The sequence below is a fragment of the Choloepus didactylus genome, chromosome X, assembly GCF_015220235.1.
Source record: "Choloepus didactylus isolate mChoDid1 chromosome X, mChoDid1.pri, whole genome shotgun sequence".
Taxonomy (NCBI): domain Eukaryota; kingdom Metazoa; phylum Chordata; class Mammalia; order Pilosa; family Megalonychidae; genus Choloepus; species Choloepus didactylus.
In genome coordinates, this window is record NC_051334.1 from 164,728,973 (window position 1) to 164,749,984 (window position 21,012).

The 21,012-nt window shown below is 43.4% G+C and overlaps 1 protein-coding gene across 1 annotated transcript in view; it reads right to left on the reverse strand.

The window, feature by feature from the left end:
- The window catches only part of HS6ST2 (heparan sulfate 6-O-sulfotransferase 2), a 447,470-nt gene extending 427,498 nt beyond the window's left edge, over positions 1–19,972 (reverse strand). The window contains exons 1-2 of the mRNA XM_037821008.1: positions 19,545–19,972; positions 18,155–18,673 (exon numbers count right to left, since the gene is read on the reverse strand). Of these exons, the coding sequence (XP_037676936.1) occupies positions 18,155–18,673; positions 19,545–19,972 (947 nt within the window). The remainder of the gene's footprint in view (positions 1–18,154; positions 18,674–19,544) is intronic.
- Between the last annotated feature and the right edge of the window lie 1,040 nt (positions 19,973–21,012).

Sequence of the window (21,012 nt, forward strand, 5' to 3'; positions counted from 1 at the left end):
AATTGTGTTGTTCAAATCTTCTGTATTGTCTATTTTATCTTTCAATTGCCAAAGGAGGTCAGCAGATTTCACAATTTTTCCTTATAGTTCTGTCAACATTTACTTTATACGTTTCAAATCTATGATATTAAGTACAAACAAGTTTAGAATTGCTATAACTTCCTGATAAAATGTTGTTTTATCACTATGCAGTGATTTGGTTTATATCCCAAAATGCTTTCTGTCTTAACATCTATTCTCTGATATTAATTTAGCTATATAATCTTCTTTCTGGTTACTGTTTTCAAAGTATGTCTATTTCAGTCCTTTCTTATGCTTTACCTTTACCTTTTATACACAGTATATAGTCGGATTTTGTATTTTCATCCATTATGATGACTTTTAACTGGTGAGTTTAGGCAATTTCGGTTTATTATAGTAACTGAGGAGTTGCTTGCCGTGATCAAAGGGCCTCTTTAAAGTGTCTCTGGGTTGCCTGGCTTTAACTTGGTCACCATATGAATTTCTAAACACTCAGTGTTTGCATTCTCTCTTCTACAGGAGGTCAGTGATGTCCATGAGTGGACTGCAGCTTATACTATACTGAAGATTTGTCTTTATTAGTACAGTTATGGAAGAAAGTCAATTAATGCAAGGAATGATGCACAGAGGCATAATCCATTTGATGTAAATTAATGCAATGCACATTTCAATTGCTCTGTATTCCTTCAGAAAAGTGCATGGAAGTGATTAATTAGGACTAAATTCTTCATAAGAAACAGACCAATTCTCTTAGGCTCACTAGGTTATCTCTGCTAGTAAAATTTAAAAAGCAATCAAACTAAATAAGAAGGCCTTTTGCAGATATTTAAATCAGGAAAGAACATGATCCTTGACAATTCAGAGTAAATGAAGGGCAAATTATTCTCTGATAATATAACCCAGAATTGAAGCTTAAATTGTGACTGAAGATGAGTCCACAGCTTAATCAGAAAAATATATTTATTGGTAATTCCCATGATACATTTATATCCTAGGATAACAAGTTCAAAACTACTGCTAAGTTATAAATATGGAATTTATGCAAAATTTGCATGTATTGAATTTTATTCTGAATTTGCATGTGGGCCTATATTTGAATGTTTATAATATTTCAGAAAAGCACAGTGGAATGTGCAAGACAGATTTATTTAGTATAATGCCCCGAAATGTGTCCAAGTCTTCAAGACTGTTCTTAGAAGCAAAGTGGCAGAAATAACAAATGGGATGCAATAATGCCAACTGAATAAACTGCGAAGTCCAATACCTAATAAAACTACAAAAGCTCTTTTGCCAATAAATATTTTACTAAAGACTAGAAAAATACATCTCTAAGCTAACAATGATATTGTTTTAGGTGATATATACCATTATGTATATTATTCATTAAGATTCAACTGATGGGGGAAAATTCTCATCAATACCATTTTTTTCTAAACATGACTATATATCTCATTTTGTTTGTCAGGAAACGACAATGTTTGCTTTTCAATTGTGAAGCATGTTCTTTACACAGTCTAAATAACTTGCACCTAGGGTGTAATTTCAATGGAGTTTCAAAAGTAAGATGATGCATTTCACTGTAGCCCCTCAGATATCCAGAATAGTTGGGGAATGATGTGTTCCAATCAACTTAATATATGGGTAACTGGGACAAGGCTCCTGTGAAGTGAAACTGCCCTGGGACAATGATATTCCAAGCGAAGTGGACTCCCCTTCTTCCCCAGATCAAGGGCATTATGTGTGTTAAGTGATCTGAATCCTCAGGTATAGATCATTGGAACTATAGCCCTTCATTTCACTTTTGCAGCCGACCATCAAGCCCTGGTGTCAGCTCACTTGGAAAGAGGATCAGAAAGACCCAAATTCTAGCCTGTCTTAGATGGCTTTGGCTGAACACAAAAACCTGAGGATGGGGCAGCATCAACATCTCCTACAAAAAGAACATCTCACAAATACTAAGTCAGTGACAGAAAACAGCTCAAGTATAAAATCCACCTCCAAGCCTTCAATATACCTTTCTAAAGATATTACTGGATTTGCTCATGGATCAGATGAACCCCTGATGATTACTGACCCTAAATTCTTCCTTTTTAATGAAAACTTCAGATGAGAAGACAGAACTTGTGGGTGGGGAGAGGATTCTGGGCAAGGAGAACTCTCCCCAGCCACCTGTAACTTTGGAGTTTAACACCACGCCAAGTGCTTAAGATCTGTTACTGCCCAGGGACTTAGCCAAGCAGGATATTGCCATAAGAAGTGTTATCATTTGGGGGAACCCCTGTAAGTTTCATAAATACAGCAATAAACTTAACCGAGGTTGAGGTATGCTGGCAAAATGTCTTAGAATTTACAATGTATTTATATCAAATATACACAAATGGCTCTAGTCAATCATTTTATTGTCTACTAACTCATTAGAATATCATTTTAGGCATGAAGTTGTCCTGTGGAACCAAACACAATCACTGCTTTGTCTCTAGGGAAACTCAGGATATTGCAAAAAGTTCTACAGCTTTGGCTACATGTACATAGTCACAATAATCAAATCAAAGGGCCAGTCGTTTCAGTCCTCTAGATATGCAATTCAGTTCAGCCTTATCAATTCTGCAGTGATTAGCTATTAACATCTAAACTGAAGGGGCAGCCAGATGGTGATTTTGGTGGCCAAGCACAGATACAGAATATGTCTTGTTGAATCAGAATAAATCCAACACAGAGCACAGGGTACCAGATCCTCAGGAATTATGCAAGTTTCTGAACCAAACACCTTTGCATCTTGACCGCTACTTAGTGTCACCTTGGGTATGATTTTCAAAATATTTCAGTGTCAACATACAACCAGATAATTGGTCAAAGGAAATGAACACACCACTCACAGGAAAAAAAATCAAAGCAGAAAAATCAATATATTTTTAAATGTTTAATGTCATGAATATTTAAATTTTTCTGAAAAACTCCTTCAAATATATTAAACAATCAAAGATAGTAAAGCCATTAATTTGACAAACCTTTAGCTATACAGAAAAGGGAAAAGAGAAGAGACACAAATAAATCAAAACAAAAGCGAGGACATTATTACTAATCTTACAGAAATAAAAAGAATTATAAGAAATATTATGAATAGTTGTACACCAACTAATTAGATAACCTAGATGAAATGGACAAATTCCTAGAAACAGACAAATTACCTAAACTGACTCAGGAAAAAAGAAAAAATCTCAACAGAAAAATAGCAAACAATGAGACTGAATCAGTAGTAAAAAAAAAAAAAAAAAAAAAAAATCTCCCAACAAAGAAAATTCCAGAACCATAGAGCTTTATCAGTGAATTCCACCAAACATTCAAAGAGAAATTAGCACCAATCATTCTCAAACTCCTCCAATACATTGAAGAGAAAGCACTTCCTAACTTATTTTATGAAGCCCTTGTTATTCTGATAACAAAGCTAGATGAAGACAGAAGAAAAGAAAATTACAGACCAATACCTTTATGAATACATCTACAAAAATCCTCAACAAAATCCTAGCAAGCTAAATCCAACTGCACATTAAAAGAATTACATACCACGACCACGTGGGTTTTATCCCAGGAAGGCACGATTGGCTTAACATAAGAAAATGAATCAATGTAACACACCACATTAACAGAATTAAGGGAAAAAACACATGATGATCTCAGTTGATGCAAAAATGCATTTGACCAATTCCAGCACACTTTCTTGATAAAAAAAAAAAAAATTCAGAAAAATTGGAATAGAAGGGAACTTCCTGAACATGACAAATGGCATATATGAAAAACCCAGCTAACATCATGTTCAGTGATGAAAGACTAAAAGCTTTCTCCCTAAAATCAGGAACAAAACAAGGATCCTGCTTTTACCACTGTCATTCAACATTGTACTGGAAGTCCTAGGCAGAGCTGTTAAGCATGAAAAAGAAATAAAAGGTATTCAAATTGGAAAGGAAGAAGTAAAGCTATCTCTATTTGCAGATGACATGATTCTATATATAGGAAATCCCAAAGAATCCACAAAAAAGCTACTAGAGCTAAAAAACAAATTCAGCAAAGTAGCAGGGTACAAGATCCACATGCAAAAATTACTTGTGTTTCTATACACAAGCTATGCAAAATCGGCAAAAGAAATCAACAATTACATTTGCAATAGCACCTAAAAGAATAACACATCTAGGAATAAATTTAACCAAGGATGTGAAAGACTTGTACACTGAAAACTACAAAACGTTGGTGAAAGAAACAAAGACCTAAATACATGGAAGGACATCCCATGTTCGTGGATTAGAACATTCAGTACTGCTAAGACATTAATGCTAACCAAAGAGATCTACAGATTCAATGCAATTCCGATCAAAATTCTAGCAGCCTTTGTTTCAGAAAGGGAAAACCCAATCCTCAAATTCATATGGAATTGCAAGGGGCCCTGAATAGCCAAAACCATCTCGAAAAACAAAACAAGAACAAAGAAGACTAACACATCCTAATTTCAAAACTTACTACAAAGCTACAGTAAACAAAAGAGCATGGAACTGGCATAAGAACAGACATATAGACCAATGGAATAGGATTCACCATCCAGAGATAAAACTTCACATCAACAGCCAATTAATTTTCAACAAGGTTGCCAAATCCACTGAATGGGGAAAGAATAGTTTCCTCAACAAATGGCATTGGGAAAACTGGATATCCACGTGTAAAAGATTAATATGGGCCCCATCCTAACAAAATATACAAAAATTAGCTCAAATTGACCAGCATCCTAAATATAAGAGCTAAAACCATTTAACTCTTAGAAGAAAATATGGAAGAAAATCATTAGGACCTCATATTTGACAATGGATTCTTAGATATGACAACAAAAGCACAACTACAAATGAAAAAAATAGATAAATGGAACTTCATCAAAATTAAAAACTTTTATGCATCAAAGGACTTGCTCATGAAAGTAAAAAGACAAAAAAGAGAAAATATTTGGAAATCACATATCTGATAAGGGCATAAGACCCAGAACATATAAAGAAATCCTACAACTTAAAAAGACAAACAACCCAGTTTTTTTTTTAATGGGAAAAAGTCTTTAATAGACATGTCTCCAAATAAGATATACAAATAGCCAAAAGGCAAATGAAAATATGCTCCACAACATTAGCCATTAGGAAAATGAAATCATAACCACAAGACCCACTAGACACACATCCACTAGAATCACTACTATTTTTTTTAAAAAAAAAGGAAAATAACAAGCGTTGGAGAGGATGTGAAGAAATAGTGACACTCGCTCATTGTTGATGGAGAAGACAGCTTGGTGGTTCCTTCAAAAGTCAAGTATAGAATTACCATATGACCTGGTAATCCCACTTCTAGTTATATACCCAAAGAATAGAAGGAAGGAACTGGAAGAGATATTTATTTGCACACTGATGTTCATAATGGCATTATTGACAATTGCCAAAAGACAGAAGCAACCCAAGTGTCCATCAATAGATGAATGGATAAAAAAAATGTGGTCTATAATACTATAATATTATTCAACTATCAAAAGAAATGATGTTCTGATACATGCAACAACATGGATGAACGCTGAAGACATCATGTTGAGTGGAATAAGCCAGACACAAAGGACAAATAATGTATGATCATACTGATATGAAAGTATTAGAATAAGCAAATTCATAGAGTCAGAAACTAGAATACAGGTTATCGTGGGCAGAGATGGGATAGGAAATAGGAAGTTAATGCTCATTTGGTACAGAATTTCAGTTTGGAGTGATGGAAAAGTTTTGGTAATGGATGATAGTGATGGTAGCACAACATGGTGAATGTAACTGGCAGCACTGAATTATATATTTGAACGTAGTCAAAAGGGGGAAATTTTAGGTTATAAACATGTTAGAATAAAAATTTTCAAAACCATAAAACTATACAACACAGTGAACCCTAATTCATCAGTTGTGACAAAGATACCACACTAAGGCAAAGTATAAATAATAGGGAGAACTGGGAGGGGGGGTTATATGGGAGCTCTGTATTTTCTGCACAATTTTACTGTAAACCTACAACTTCTCTAATAAGAACAATTAAATTTTTAAAATAAAAAAAGGGCAAATTTTATGTCATATATATGTTACCACAATATAAAAACTAAAAGAAAAAAAAAAACAGTGTTGGTAAGGCTAGAAAATAGGTACAGTTATGTGTTTCTGATGGCATTGTAAATTAGCACTGTCATTCCAGAGAACAATTTGGCGAGATATATATATATATTTACATTTTTTATTGGCAGTATATTTTGCAAGGTAATTGTGCCAGTTTGAATGTATTATGTCCCCCCAAATGCCATTATCTTTGATGTAATCTTGTGTGGGCAGACATATTAGTGTTGACTAGGTTGGAACGTTTGGATTAGGTTGTTTCCGTGGAGATGCAACCCACCCAACTGTGGGTGATAACTCTGACTGGATAATTTCCATGGAGTTGTGGTCCTGCCCATCCAGTGTGGACCTTGATTAGTTCACTGGAGCCCTAAAGCTCAGACAGAAGAAGCGAGCTTGCCACAGCCAAGAGGGACACTTTGAAGAACACACGGAAGCTGAAAGAGTAGCTGCAGATGAGAGACAGTTTGAAGACAGCTATTGAAAGCAGACTCTTGCTCCGGAGAAGCTAAGAGAGGACAAACACCCCAAGAGCAACTGAGAGTGACATTTTGAAGAGGAGCTGCAGCCTAGAGAGGAACGTCCTGGGAGAAAGCCATTTTGAAACCAGAACTTGAGCAGATGCCAGCCACGTGCCTTCCCAGCTAACAGAGGTTTTCCAGATGTCATTGCCCATCCTCCAGTGAAGGTACCTGATTGTTGATGTGTTACCTTGGACACTTTATGGCCTTAAGACTGTAACTTCGTAACCAAATAAACCCCCTTTATAAGAGCCGATCCATTTCTGGTGTTTTGCATTCTGGCAGCATTAGCAAACTAGAACAGTAATCATGCTCCTTGACCCAGCATCCCACTTCTGTTAATATACTATAAAAATTAAAAATCAAAAGGAAAAAATATGCTATTTGTACAAAGCAGCTCATAATAGCAAAACCCTGGAAGCAACTAAATATCTAATAATCAGCGGATGGTGAAAGAAACCATAGTGTAACAATCAGTAAGAATATTATGTCATCAGTACACATCATAAATGTGAGATGACGAATCCATGGGACACATATGGCAGGAAAGGCTAAAATCAAAAAGAACCTTCACATTGACTCTAACTATACAAAAATTAACTGTACTTGTTGATAAGAATCAGAAAAGAACAGAGATTTGTTCTTTTTAGGCAAACGAGCCTTATGCTAATTTTTCTGCATTAATGTACAAACAAATAATTAAGTGGCCGTGGTTCTCTTTGGTTCCAGATTTGTTATTGCTGCTCTTGACATCTGCCCACAAATTACCTTCTTGTTGCCATACCCCAAGTCAAGAATATACAATTGTCTGCAATAAGCAAATACATAGAGACAATGAACCCTTCACACCCCACCATGAACAGAATGCAGTAAAAGTAAATCAAAGGGGAATAGAAAAGAGGAGGCTGAATGGAGCAAATTGTTTTCAAGCCTACTGCCTGTTTCTGAAGGCCAACTCTGTTTGCTTTCAGCTGGGAATATGCTCCTTTGAGTCACTATATGCCACTACACAGCTAATGGAGTCAAATGGTGTCTGAGCCCAGGGAGAAGCCAGGACAAACATACTGGTTTGACTGGATAACACGCCCCCCCCCCCCCACCATATTTCCAACTGTGCACCACTATTAATTTCCCATCCCGTTTAATTCTTAAAAGAACATACAATAGCAATTCACTCATATGTCTCTGTACTGTACTGGTGTAAGAGTCCCATGGCTTCTTTGGGACTATAATGTCCAATCATAAGAAAAATCAGTAGCTGAGACTTCACCTGTCACCCATGCCTACTGCTTTGCTCATTAAGGGCTCCCAGAATATCCAAAGGCTAATAAAATAATTAGTCATGGTCTTCAGGAATCAAAAAGTAAACCTGAGGGTAATTTATCACAGCCATTATCACACGTCATTTTAAAAAATACTCTTTATTTTGAAAAGTAATCCATACTCATAAAGGAAATTCAAAACTTTCAGAAGAGCAAAAAGAAAAAAGAAAAGAAAATATATCACTAATAATTCATTAATATCCTGGTATTTTTCCTTCCGGTCTTTTTCTTTAAAGCTTAGATTTGTGGGGGGCGGGTAGGAACATGATTTGTCTTTCTCTTTTTTATCTCTTTTTTTTTGTGACAGCTTTATTGAGACATACCATACAATGTACCCATTTAAAGTGTGATGTAATGTTACATTGTAATGCAATGGTTTTTAGTATATTTACAGGGTTGTACAACTATCACCACAATCAACTTTAGAATGTTTTCATCACCCCAAAGACTAACCCTTTACCTTTTAGCCTTCACCCTCCAATCCCCCCATTTCCTCACCACCATCCTCAGCCTTAGTCAACCTCTAACTTTGTCCATATGGATTTGACTATTCTGGGTCATTACATATAAGTGGTGTCATACAGTATGTGGTCTTTTGTGCCTGGCTTCTTTCACTTAACAGAATGTTTTCAAAGTTCATCCAAGTTGTAGCATGTATCAGGTACTACATTTCTTTTTTTCAGCTGAATGATATTCTGTTGCATGGATATACCAAATTTAGTCTATCCATTCAAAGGTTGATGGCTACCCCTTTCTGGAGGACAGTGTGGTGGTTCCACACAAAGCTAAGTATTTGGGTGCCTTAAGGTCCTGCTACCTCATTAGGGGGCATTTACTTGGAGGATCTGAGAGCAGGGACATGAATGGACATTTTCCCACTGGTGTTTATGGAGAGCGTATGCATGATCTGCAATGGGTGGAGGTGGCCTAAGGGTACACTGACTGATGAACAGAATGGTGAACTGTTGTGTGAGCATACAATGGAATATTGAGCAACTGCGAGAAGGAGGGAAGCTGTGAGACATGCAAAGAGGTGAATGGATCCTGCAGACAGCATTTTGAGTGAACTACACCAGAAACAAAGGCAAACACTATAATGCCTCACCAATATGGACTAACTACAATGTGTAAACTCAGAATTGAATCTTAGAACACAGCCTAACAGGGAAATGATTATTGCAATGGTCCCTAGATTGTAAGGTCTTACAGCAGTCACATCTACTCCTGAATTGTAATGGCTACCTCCAGATTCTGAGATGCTGATCCCTTTGTGTATAACCTGATCGATCCCTGGAACTTTGGGTATCTGTGTGACACCTGAAACTCAGAGCTAGAACTCGGCAGATATGAATGTCTGTATTAGCATATATAGCAACTGTTAAAAAAGCTGAAAAGAGTCCAGACTTCAACTAGAGATATGAATGAAGGAGATGTGGTTAGGACTAGGCAAATCGGGCCAAAGGGTAAAAGACAATACTGACTGTGTTTTAAAACTTCAAATTCCATGGAGACCAAGGGAAGAGATGTTTCCTAAACAATTTAACTCGTACAGTTTGTTCAAATACCATAATTACATGGAACTTTTAAGAGGAAGTGAGACCAGGTCGGTTTGCATAGGTTAGTGTGAAATAGAGACACATCCAAAAGTAATTTGGACAAGGATTAAAAGAATATATATGCAGGGCCCCCCTGAGAAGCTGGGGGAAAATGCAGAGGTGTTGCGCTTCCTCACCTGGATTGTTGCTGATGTTCTCACAAACATTGAGGACTGACGGTTTGATGTGCCGAACCCTCTACCATGGGACTTGCCCTTATGAAGCTCGTTACTGCAAAGGAGAGGCTAAACCTGCTTATAATTGTGCCTAAGAGTCTCCCCCTGAGTGCCTCTTTGTTGCTCAGATGTGGCCCTCTCTCTCTCTCTCTCTAACTAAGCCACCTCAGCAGGTGAACTCACTGCCCTCCCTGCTATGTGGGACCTGACTCCCAGGGGTGTAAATCTCCCTGGCAACACAGGATATGACTCCAGGGAATGAATGTGGACCCAGCATCATGGGATTGGGAACATCTTGACCCAAAGGGGGATGCAAAATGAAACGAAATAAAGTTTCAGTGGCTGAGAGATTCCAAATGGAGCCAAGTGTTCACTCTGGTGGGCATTCTTATGCACTATATAGGTAACCCTTTTTAGGTTTTAATGCATTGGAATAGCTAGAAGTAAATACCTGAAACTATCAAACTGCAACCCAGTAGCCTTGACTTTTGAAGACGATTGTATAACAACATAGATTACAAGGGGTGACAGTGTGATTGTGAAAACCTTGTGGATCGCACTCCCTTTATCCAGTGTATGGATGGTTATGTAGAAAAATCAGGACAAAAGCTAAATGAAAAATAGGGTGGGATGGGGGGGATGATTTGGGTGTTCTTTTCTACTTTCATATCTTATTCTTATTCTGATTCTTTCTGGTATAAGGAAAACTGTTCAAAAAATAGATTGGGGTGATGAATGCACAACTATATGATGATACTGTGAACAACTGATCGTACACTTTGGATGACTGTATGGTATGTGAATATATCTCAATAAAATTGAATTAAAAAAAAAGTTTGTCTACCATTTTTAAAACTTTTTATTTTGAAATAATTTCACACAGGACAGTTGAAAAAATAAATACAAACCCACCGAGAGAATTCCAACATATCCCTACCCACCCCTCAGATATGCAGATTCACCAATTTTAATATTTTGCCACCTTTGCTGTATCATTCTCTCTATCATCTGTCTGTCTCTCTACCTATTTTCTGAACATTTGAGATCATGCTGGACACATCATACTCCCTGAACACATAATACTTCTATGTACATTTCCTATGAAAAATGATATTCACTGATTTGCAGTTATCAAGTTCAAGAACTTTAACACTGATATAAAGCTTACATTCTATATTTCAATTTTTTTCTTTTGTCCCCAAAAAGTCCTTTTGATCCTTTCCTCCTCTACTCTTAGATCCCACCCAGAACCATGTATGCATTTAATTGTCATTACCTCTTTAGTATTTTTTTTTTTAAATTGTGGAGACATATATAGAACATAAATCTTCCCACCTACCTTCAGCACCGTCTATTACTAGCACTTTCCCTTCACCCCAAACAGAAATCCTAAACTCATTTTGCATTAATTCCCCATTTACCCTGCCCATCACCCCTGATACCTGTACTCTAATTTCTGTCTCTATGAGCTTCCATATTCTTCGATTTTTTTTTTTTTGTAGTTACCATGGGGTGTAAATTTAACGTCCTGACCCTGTAACAATCTCATTTGCTTTGATACCATCTTAACTTCAATAGCATACATAAACTATGTTCCTATACCTCTCCGTCCCCCCAGCTTTATGTAGTCCTTGTCACAAATTACATATTTATACATTATAAGTCCAAAACCAATGATTTATCTTTACATTTTATACATTTGCCTTTTAGATCTTGTAGGAAGTAAAAAGTTGTTTCTCGTTCTCTTTTTCAACACAGTTAAACGCATACTGGGTCCACAATTTTCTATCTCTTTTTCCCCTAGCATTAAATCACTAGCAAATTTTCATACTCTATAAAAGGGCATTTTAATGGCTTTGTAATACTACTTCAAGTGGATACTTTGAGATTTCTTGAAACATTGTCCTCTATATAAATGTTCAGGCTGTTTCTAATTTGTTGATCTTACAAATAGTCCCAGTATATGTTCTTGGAGTGCCCTGTATTTTTCTTCAATGGCACTTCTCACAATTTTGGGGAAGTAATTATCCATTTCATGTGTATTTTTCTCATTGGACAGTAAGCTCCATGAGGGCAAGGACCACATCTGTCTGGTTCCTCTTGTGTGTCCCCAGCACCTATGTGCCTAGTGCATGGAGGATACCCAATATTTGTAGTATAGATAAATAAATAAACAAATGAAGGAGTGAATGAATGAAATGTATATTTAGAATTATGTGTTTCAGCAAAACCCTAGAAAGCAAATTTAGGGTTCGAAGATCTATTTTTCAGGTTCTCAATTTATGACACATAATTTATTGCCACCAACAATGTATGAGAATGATGGTATTGCCACACCCTTGACAGCACTGAGTACTATCCTTTTTTGTTTGGTGGTGGTGGCGATGCTGTATGTGTGTTTTGGCTTTTTAATACTAGTGGTTAATTAGAGAGTCAAAAAGGGTTTCCTGTTACTGTTTAATCTTGCATTTCTTCTGCACCAGGGAGACAATATTTTTTCATGTCTGTAAGCTAGTTGTGGCTCCCCGTTTGTAAATTGTGCATATTTTTGTTTTTCTAATCAATTCATAGGAGTTCTTTATACAGAAAAGATGTCAGCCTTTTGTCTGTTGTATTTGTTGTGAATATTTTCCCCAGTTTGACACATGCCTTTTCATTTTGGCTCTTTTTTGACAGATGAACATTTCTCATTTTTATGTAATCATAACTCTCGATCTTTTTCCTCTACTCAAACATCCTTTCCTTGCCTAAAAGTCCCACATGTGAATCGCAGCCATCAGGTAAATAATAACGCCGATTTTGAATTCAGATTAACTGGGTTCACAGCTCTCACATAGAAAGCTAAGCCCTAACCTGTCCCAGGGACCCAGTTCCCACCTCCTTACAAGCCCCCTGACTGGAAGTCCAAGAAACACAGACTAGTCACAACTCTTGACTGACCCCCTCCAGCCCAAACTAGATCTCCTTCTCAACCTCTCCATTTTGATCAATAGGACCACCTCCCCTCTAGACTAGAAATTGGGTAGGTACCTTTAAAAGGACTCCAGCCTTCGTTTACCTTTGTGTTTTTTCACATTCCTTCCATCCAAGAGCTCCTGACACTCATTGGTGTTTACCATCCAGGCCCTCCATGATCAGAACCCACCCCAGCAGCCTTCTCAACCCTTCCCCAAGCGTGAACCTTCTCTGTACTGGAACCCACAATGCCGTGACGATGCAATGCCCATCCTCAATGCCATCTTTCTTCTAAATAGAACCCAGAGGTCTTCCTGAACAGATCTCCCCATTTTCCGCCCTATTCCTCATACTTTAGAAAGAACGGGAGCATCTGAAAATTTCCCATTTTACAGGGCAAGACCCTGATGCCCAAGGAAGGGGAGAGCCTGGCCCCAGTCATACAGTTCCTCCCACACCAACAGTCTATACTGTAGAGTTCCGCACACCACACTCTAATCTTTAATGACTCAAGACTGAGGATGGTGACCTTGGCTTTTTTGGGTTTGCTTTGGCGCTAATCTCCCCCCAAATGCTAGCACCATACTGAAGATATGATAGTTATTCCACCAAGTTTGTTGATTTGACCTAAACTGTGACACAAACAGTCATACTTTTCTGGTTATGTGTGTGTGTGTGTGTGTGTGTGTTTTAGTAAATGTATGGCATTTGAAAGACATTATTGATTTTCAAATTGTTCCTAAACAAAATCCATCTCCTTTACTAAATAGCTTAAAATACCAAAATATTCTATTCTATTGTAAGCTTTGTGAAAGCAAGGATGATGTGTCTTCCCCAGAATATAATGAATGGGCAGTTCATAAAATTTTGTTGAGTAACTGAATGAAGGAATGACTATTCTTTTAATACCATTTCATGTAACCAGTGTTGACTACTGATATCCATAAAAGACAAGCTCTGACATTTTAGTTGCCACATAAGAGCACTAATCTAAAACTGCTATTACAAAACGCTAATTCTGAGGAACCTTTTATACTACCTAGAGAACTTAGTGCTTTGTCAGGACTCTGACAAGATTTTTGCCATGCACATGATGATGCTGTAAACACTGCTGAAGTTCTACAGATGTGACCATTACAGGTTCTTCCCATCTCCTGTGAAATAGCTGGAAGTGTGTAACAGCACTCATTAAAGAAAGCTGCAGAAATGCACTGTCAGCTAAGTAAAGCTATCCTAGCGAGAGCCCACCTGACATACGGCCTGATGGACCCCAGGGATAGTACTGCTGGCCCCAACAGTCCATCAACTCACCGCCTCACCTTGCACCAAAAGCTCAACATTTGGCTTCACTGCAAAATCAAGAAGGGGAAAGAGTGGGTGGTTGGGCACACAAGGCATCATCAGATACACATACTTGCACCATATAGTTCTTACTAAGGCTCTTTCCAAATAGAGGCACCGTTTAAAAGGAAATGGAAAAAAAGAGAAAGCATTTCTCCATCTAAATACCTTTCAGACTTTTCCTGTCAGTGATTTCCTACTGGGCTTTAGATGACAATTGATTACCCTTCAGTATGGCTGTTGAAAAATGTAAAGATGCTGAAAGACTAGGGTGTAACAGGAGTATGATGACCAGATTCTTTAAATAGAAATGTTTTATGACTTGAACAGTCATAGAAATGGGGACCCCCGTGTGTGCCAGCCAGCACAGAACCTGGTGAAGGAGAATGAAGCTAGTGCAACTTCTTTGGGCCCAATTCTAAATTCCTCCCACAGGTCAAGCTGCGCCCCAGAGTTGGCTACAAACTGAGGGAATTTGGCCTGAGAAAAGCCTGCAGGATTTGGAGGTTTTAACAGCTGCCGAGCAACAATATTTTGGTACATTTTTAAAAATGTTCCTTGAAATTCAAAAAAAGAGCAGGACCCGTCTTTAACCCCAAACAACATACTGGCAGACAGACACAGAAATGCAGTTTCTATTTTTTTAAAAAAAGAAATACTGTTCTTAATGAACATCTTGAGCCTTTCGCCAGCCAAGCACTCTCTCTTTGTCCTCTCCGGGCAATGTGATCACAGTCGTTTCTACTCAGCAGTTAAATATTCCCCAAGCACTTTACCATCCGCTAAGCAGTGCAGCTTCTCAAATCTATCCCTGGGAACGGGATTCAGGGGCTTGGCTAACAGCCATGATGGCATCTCATGCTCATGCCCCCCATCCCCAGATATGGATGGACGGCTGTGACTTCTCCCTCATCCCTGCTGTGGTTCCCTAATGCGGCTTATCCACCAGGCCTTCCTTCTCCCATCCTGCCCAGCTTTGCAGGGATTGCCAACATGGCGACCGGAGGCCCCTCTGCCCTCTGCCACCAGACTGACTCATGGTGAGCACAGAGATTCGAGGATGTAGAGAAGAGCTGATTTTCACCCAGTTCTACACTCCCCTGTGTAAAATTACTGATGACAATGATGCTGGTGTTGGTGATGACAATATGAGCTAACATTTACTGAGTGCTCACTTTGTGATCAATACCTTATGTGCATTTCCTCAGTCTTCACAAAAACCCAAGGCACTGTCAACAGGGCAAGGGCTGGGGCATCAGAGAGAACTGGAGTCAGATCCCTGCTGAATCACTAAGGAGCTCAATGACCTTGGGAAAAGTCCCTCAGCCTCTTTGGGCCTCATTCTCATCTGACAAATGGTGATATTTACACCCGCTCTGCACCCCTCCCAAGGTTAGTGCAAGTTTACAGAGAAATTCCCAAAGATAAAGGATGTGTAAGCTCATCTTAAACTGGGAAGCGCTCTCCAGAAAGGCTCTGGTCCAAGGTCACACAGCTGGTTCGTGGCTGGCCTGGAACTAAGGCCCAGGTGTCTGGACTCTCAGGCAGGCAGACAGAGCTGCTGTGCCACAGTTCAGCTCAGCAGCGAGACAACCAGCTGGCATGGAGAGGCTGCTCTGTGCGAGAACTCCTGAAACCTGGCTCTCATCTCCCTCACCAGCCCCTCACCCTCATGCATCCCTGTCAGCACAGCTGCTTTGGCCTCTAAATGTTCACTGCCCCCACCACACACAAACACACTAACATACACAATCACATACACTCTCTTACTCCCACATATATGCACACCTTGGCTCATGCAGATTATCAGAACTCACAGAACTGGTCCTGCAAGCCAGGGATTTGTCAACATCATGGGGAATTCTGGAACCCTCAGGCTATGACTATTCTTCCAGATGAAGATGTCTGGAAGCAGGCAGGAATTAACAAAACAAAAAAAGCACCCTTGAGGTAGAAATGTGTTTCTCTAGCAAATTTTACTTTATTTTTGCAAACACTTTTAAGACCCAGTGACTGACTTTTTAAAACCGTGGTTCTTCTTGGATTAGACTAGATGGCACTGTGGTATCACCCTTTTTGTGACCAAGAAAATCCCATTTTATCTCAAATAATTTTGCCTCAATTTGGGACAATCCAAGAGGCTGGACACCTTGCACTATGAGGGGTCCTAGGTGTCTTAAGGAAAGAGTCTGAAGAAATTTGCCAGAGGACAGCAGCCACCATAATCAATCATTCAGACCATGTAATAATGTGTTTATAGACCACATGACACCCTGACCTCCAAGTTCAAGATTTCTAAAGGCACACGGCCCCCATGGGACTCCAGAGAGGGTTGTACCTTCCCTGGTGGCCAAATCTCTTTTTCTATCACCACCCCTCTCTACACCTACAAGCTCTCTCAGCAAGAGAGATTATTTTCAGTACTGCCAAATTATTTGGGAGCTTCTGAAACACCAGAACCTTGTTGTGACAATGACTAACACAATCCTCACAATGAATTGAGGTGCCCTCCTTCTTGAGGCCAAGGTTTTCTTGGGATGGAAAAAAAAAGCTGTTAGCGCCGAAAAGTATACATGAAAGTTCAACAGATTCTACCAGAAGAGAGGACAGGAAGATAGAGTGAAGGGAAAGTGAGGGAGAGAGGCAGAGTGATGTTTTCCTCTAAATCTCAATGGTTACCAGAAAGTCAGAGGGTTCCATTCACCTATGACCAGACATAAGAAACCGCACAGGCTGTTGAGTTCCAAGAGTCACCTGCAAAAGGCCACCTTGTCAGGTTTGTAGTACCACACACACAGGGGGTGGCAGCAGTCCAGGCGGGTCCCTGGAGTCACCCCCACAGACAGGCAGGGAGCAAGGCCATGTACCAACCTGCCCAGAGACCCCTGGCAACTAGACACACTGCTTCCACTTCCTGGCTTTCCTGCCCCAGCCCAAATTTGTTTTAGGTAGTCTTTAGAGCCCTGGCTGCAGCAACTGCACCCCAACAGACACACACCTGCCCCTGCCTCCTTCACAGTACAGGAAGGCCTCCAGCACGGGACACTGCAGCTGAAGGGAGAAAAATGCCCTCGCTTCAAGAGCAACTAGCTACCGACTAGTCATAAATCAACATTTTCTGCATCAGCCTTGGGCTTGCAGCAGCTGGTCTGGCGGCGCCCCACAATCCAGCTCAGGCATCTGTAAATTAGGCAAAACAGCTGATCCCCACTTGGGGTCCGGGACAGCGCCCCCAACACACATGCAGTCAGTCTAGTCCACCCAGCCCACCCCTTGGCCTGTGGGGTGCCCCGCCCGCACCAACAAAGCGCCACGGATACCTCGCGCGCAGCCAGCAGTGAGGGGTGCAAGCTGGGCACCAGGAGCTCTCCCAAGATGTCCCAAAACAGCGCCAGAGAGACACCCACTAGCCCCAGGAGAGCTGAATCGAAGAGGGGCGAAAAGAGTAGGAGGGGACAGGCGCGAAAACTCAGGCAGAGAGAGGGAAGAACAGAAAGAAAAAAGCCAGAAGAAAAGCGGGAGAAGGAAATGGAGGAGTAGGAAGGAAAGAGCGAGCAACCAGGACCGGACAAGTCCGATCAGGAGTGCAAGCAAGGTGGAGCGGGGGGTGGAGAGAAAGCGTGAGGGAAAGAAAGGCAGGGAGAAAAAAAAGGGGGGAGAGAAAACGGGCGCTGGAAGGAGGAAAAGAGCTCGTCCTGAAGGCTTTGGAACCCGGGCGTAGCGGAAAGAAGAGAGAACTGAGAGCAGAGGAGGGACCAGGGACACCGCGCGGAGCACGCGGCTTTTTCCAGCGCTCGGGTGCGGGATCTTCGCGCGGCGCCCGTCCCGGCGGCGGCCACGAGCGCTCGTTCCGGGCAGCTTCCCCCACACGCACTCCCAGCCTCCAAGAGGGCCGCCCCGAGCCTGAGCCGACCGGCTTCCCGCGGCTGCTAGAGCGCCTGGCGCCGACCCAACCGCGGCGCAATCGCCGTGGCCCCAAGGTGCTCCCTGGGTCCCAGGCTGAGGCGGCCCGCGCCTCCCCGCCATCGGCCTGCCCGGGCCTGGGCGCGCACTCACCTGGACGGTCTCAGCTTAGCGTCGCGCTTGCCGTCCACCACGGCGGGCACACAGCTGGTGAGCTCGGTCCAGTCGGCGTGCAGCCCGCAGCTCCAACCCGTGGAGAACCTGGAGAAGAGCCAGGTCTCCCGCTTACCGGGCCGGTGGCAAGTGCATTTCTTCTGCCCCACGCGGCACTCGCATGGCTGTTCCAGCTGGATGTTGCACACCAGGTGGCGGCCGAAAGTGGTGCCCCCGGTCTTCTGGATGTGCAGGAACACGATCAGGTCATCGCCCTTGATGTCGAAGTCCACCTTGCGTAGGAGGTCGCCGCGGCTGAAATTGTAGCGGGGCACGAACCTGGCGGAGCTCTCATCCTCCGAGCGGTACGGGTCTGGCACCGGGGAGCTGAACGCCTGCAGGCGGAGGAGCTGGCATTCTGTGCCGGGGCACACGTACTGGAGGACGATCACGGCAAATAGGAAGAGCATCACCAAAGCCAGCAGCAGCTTGTTGGATTTCTCATCCATGTTCCCGACGCTGGGGGAAACCCAAGCTCGTTACGTCAATCCCGCAGCTCAGTCCGCGCTCGCCGTGCGCCCGCACCGCCCCCCTCCCCCTGGCGACGCTGTTGCGCCCCCCTTTCCCCCTTCGGTTCGCACCGAGTACTCCACCGCGGCGGCAGCAGCGGCGGCGGCGTCCTTCCCGGTTTCCCTCCTTCCCGGCAGGCTCGGGGCTGCGGCTTCTGCCGTACCCCCCCCCCCCCCACACACACACACACACACACACACTCCTTCCCGCTGGCCGCCTGCCCCCGCCCCCCACGCCGGAGCTCCTCCGGAGCCTCTTAGCTGGGTTTCGGACTCACAGGACCTAGCCTGCCCGCGTCGTCGCACTTACCAACTCACGCCCCCGATCCGGGTCCTCGCGCGTCTCACTCCACTCCCAGTGGCTCCGTGGCTCCCATCCTCATCCCTCCTTGCCGACCGGGCTCTCCCCCGCGCTTCTACTCCCAGCTCCCTTGGCGCTCACGCCGCCACCTCCCCGTCTGCCCGGCTCTCGCGCTCCCTTCCCAAGCGCCCCGAAGCCCTGTTCTTGCCTGTGTCCCGTTGCCCACCTTGGCGGCAACCTCCAGTGAGCTCGCAGCCGGGCGTACGGAGTTCCCCTGGGGGAAGGAGCCGACCGGCAGCCCGACTTGCAAGCAGAGACTCCGAGCTGCCGCTGCCAGCGGAACCGCGGCGAGGAAACCGCAGAGTGGCCAAATGCGCGCGGTGCCCCTCTGGAGCCCCTGAGTCTTCTTTCCTCTGGAACTTTGCCTCCTTTCCTCTCCTAGCGGCTGCCTTCCCTCCCCGCACCGCCCCCGGAGCGCCCTGCCCCGGGAACGCGAGCCCCGCTTTCGCCTAGAACGTACCTGGCCAGGGGACCGAAAATCTTGGAGAAGATTGCACCGAGCACGTGCTTCAGCGAGTGGCCCAGGGCGGCCAGGCCCCTAGTGAGCAGGGCCCGGCAGAGGGAGCCTAGGTCCCAGCGTCGCCTGAGGTCGTGCATCCGCCTGCGGCGGCCTCGGGGCAACAGCGCGAAGAGCGGGACGCGCGCGGCTCCCGCCAGGGAAGAAGACGCCTTTAGGGGCTCGTCCAGGAGCGGGCGAGAGTTGAATCCGCGAGACACACCCCTAGGAGGGCCCGCGCCGACTGAGGCGGCGACCGACCCGAGCCGGCTCACTGCCAATTCGGCCTCCCCTCTGGAATGCCGGCGGGGACAGGTGGTGCGGGCGGGCGCTCCTCGCTCCGGTTGCAGTGGCGGCCCGAGCGCCGGGGCTGCACAGGCAGGCAGTGCCATTCCCCCCTTCAGGCAAGTCGGGGTACTAAGAATCAGGAGCGAGCCTGAATTTATATAATAATGCCTCACGCCCAAGAGCTCCAGCCACTTCACAGGCAGAGTACTTGGGGGGTTTTCCTGTGTTGGGGAACGGAGGTTACTCCAGTGAGCGCATCACTCCAGTCTGGCTTGTAATTTCAGCCTCCCCTAAATAGCATGGTACAAACTGGATCTTTTCCCTCTCTCTTTGCATCTTTCCTTTCCCCGACGGAAGCGGCGGGGAGGGGCGGTGGCGGGCGGGGGACGGTTTCTGAAAAGGTAAGTCAGCACGAAGGTGAAAGCATGACCAAAACAATTACGGAATGCGAATCTGAGCTTTTTCAGAGCTTAGGCTCGCTCCTACTCCTTGCTTGTTGCTGAGTCCCCCTTGCACGATTCCTAGTGCCGGCAGGAGGGCTTCCCACTCTTGAAAGATTTACTGAATGACTGGATACATGATCAAACACCACATCAGAGACGATCTACTTCCAAGGTGATGTGCAGAAGAAGACTCTGAGGCCCAGAGAGGGAAAGGGGCGTGCCCAAGGTCACACAGCAGAGCCTCGGGGGTTGAACTCTGGAAATCGGGTCCCATGCACCCATTTCTTGACACTAACACCACCTTTTCTAATAAAGAGACTCAGATCATCCTCAAGCCCCGGTGTCCAAAAGGCTGTTTTCTGCTGAAGGATCAGGGATGTAGAGATTAACCAGGAAAGAAGTGGGAGCCTCTCGAGGACAAGCCCCTGAGAGCCCCAAACACCACCTGTCCCCATCTGATTGATCAGGCCATGCTTGCTGTGCTGCAGAAGAGCAATGCTGTAGGTATTGCCGAGGGCTGGGGGGACTCAGCAGAGTCCGGGGTTGGGGGTCACAGCCCTCCAAAGATAGGCTCTCAGATATCTCGTTCATATCATTTGATCCCTCCCTGCCTGAGCTCTGCTACACGGCTCCTGCCCTCTTCTATTGTCTATGCACAATGAGACAGCAAGCACTAGTCTAGGAATCCTGAGAAAACTGTC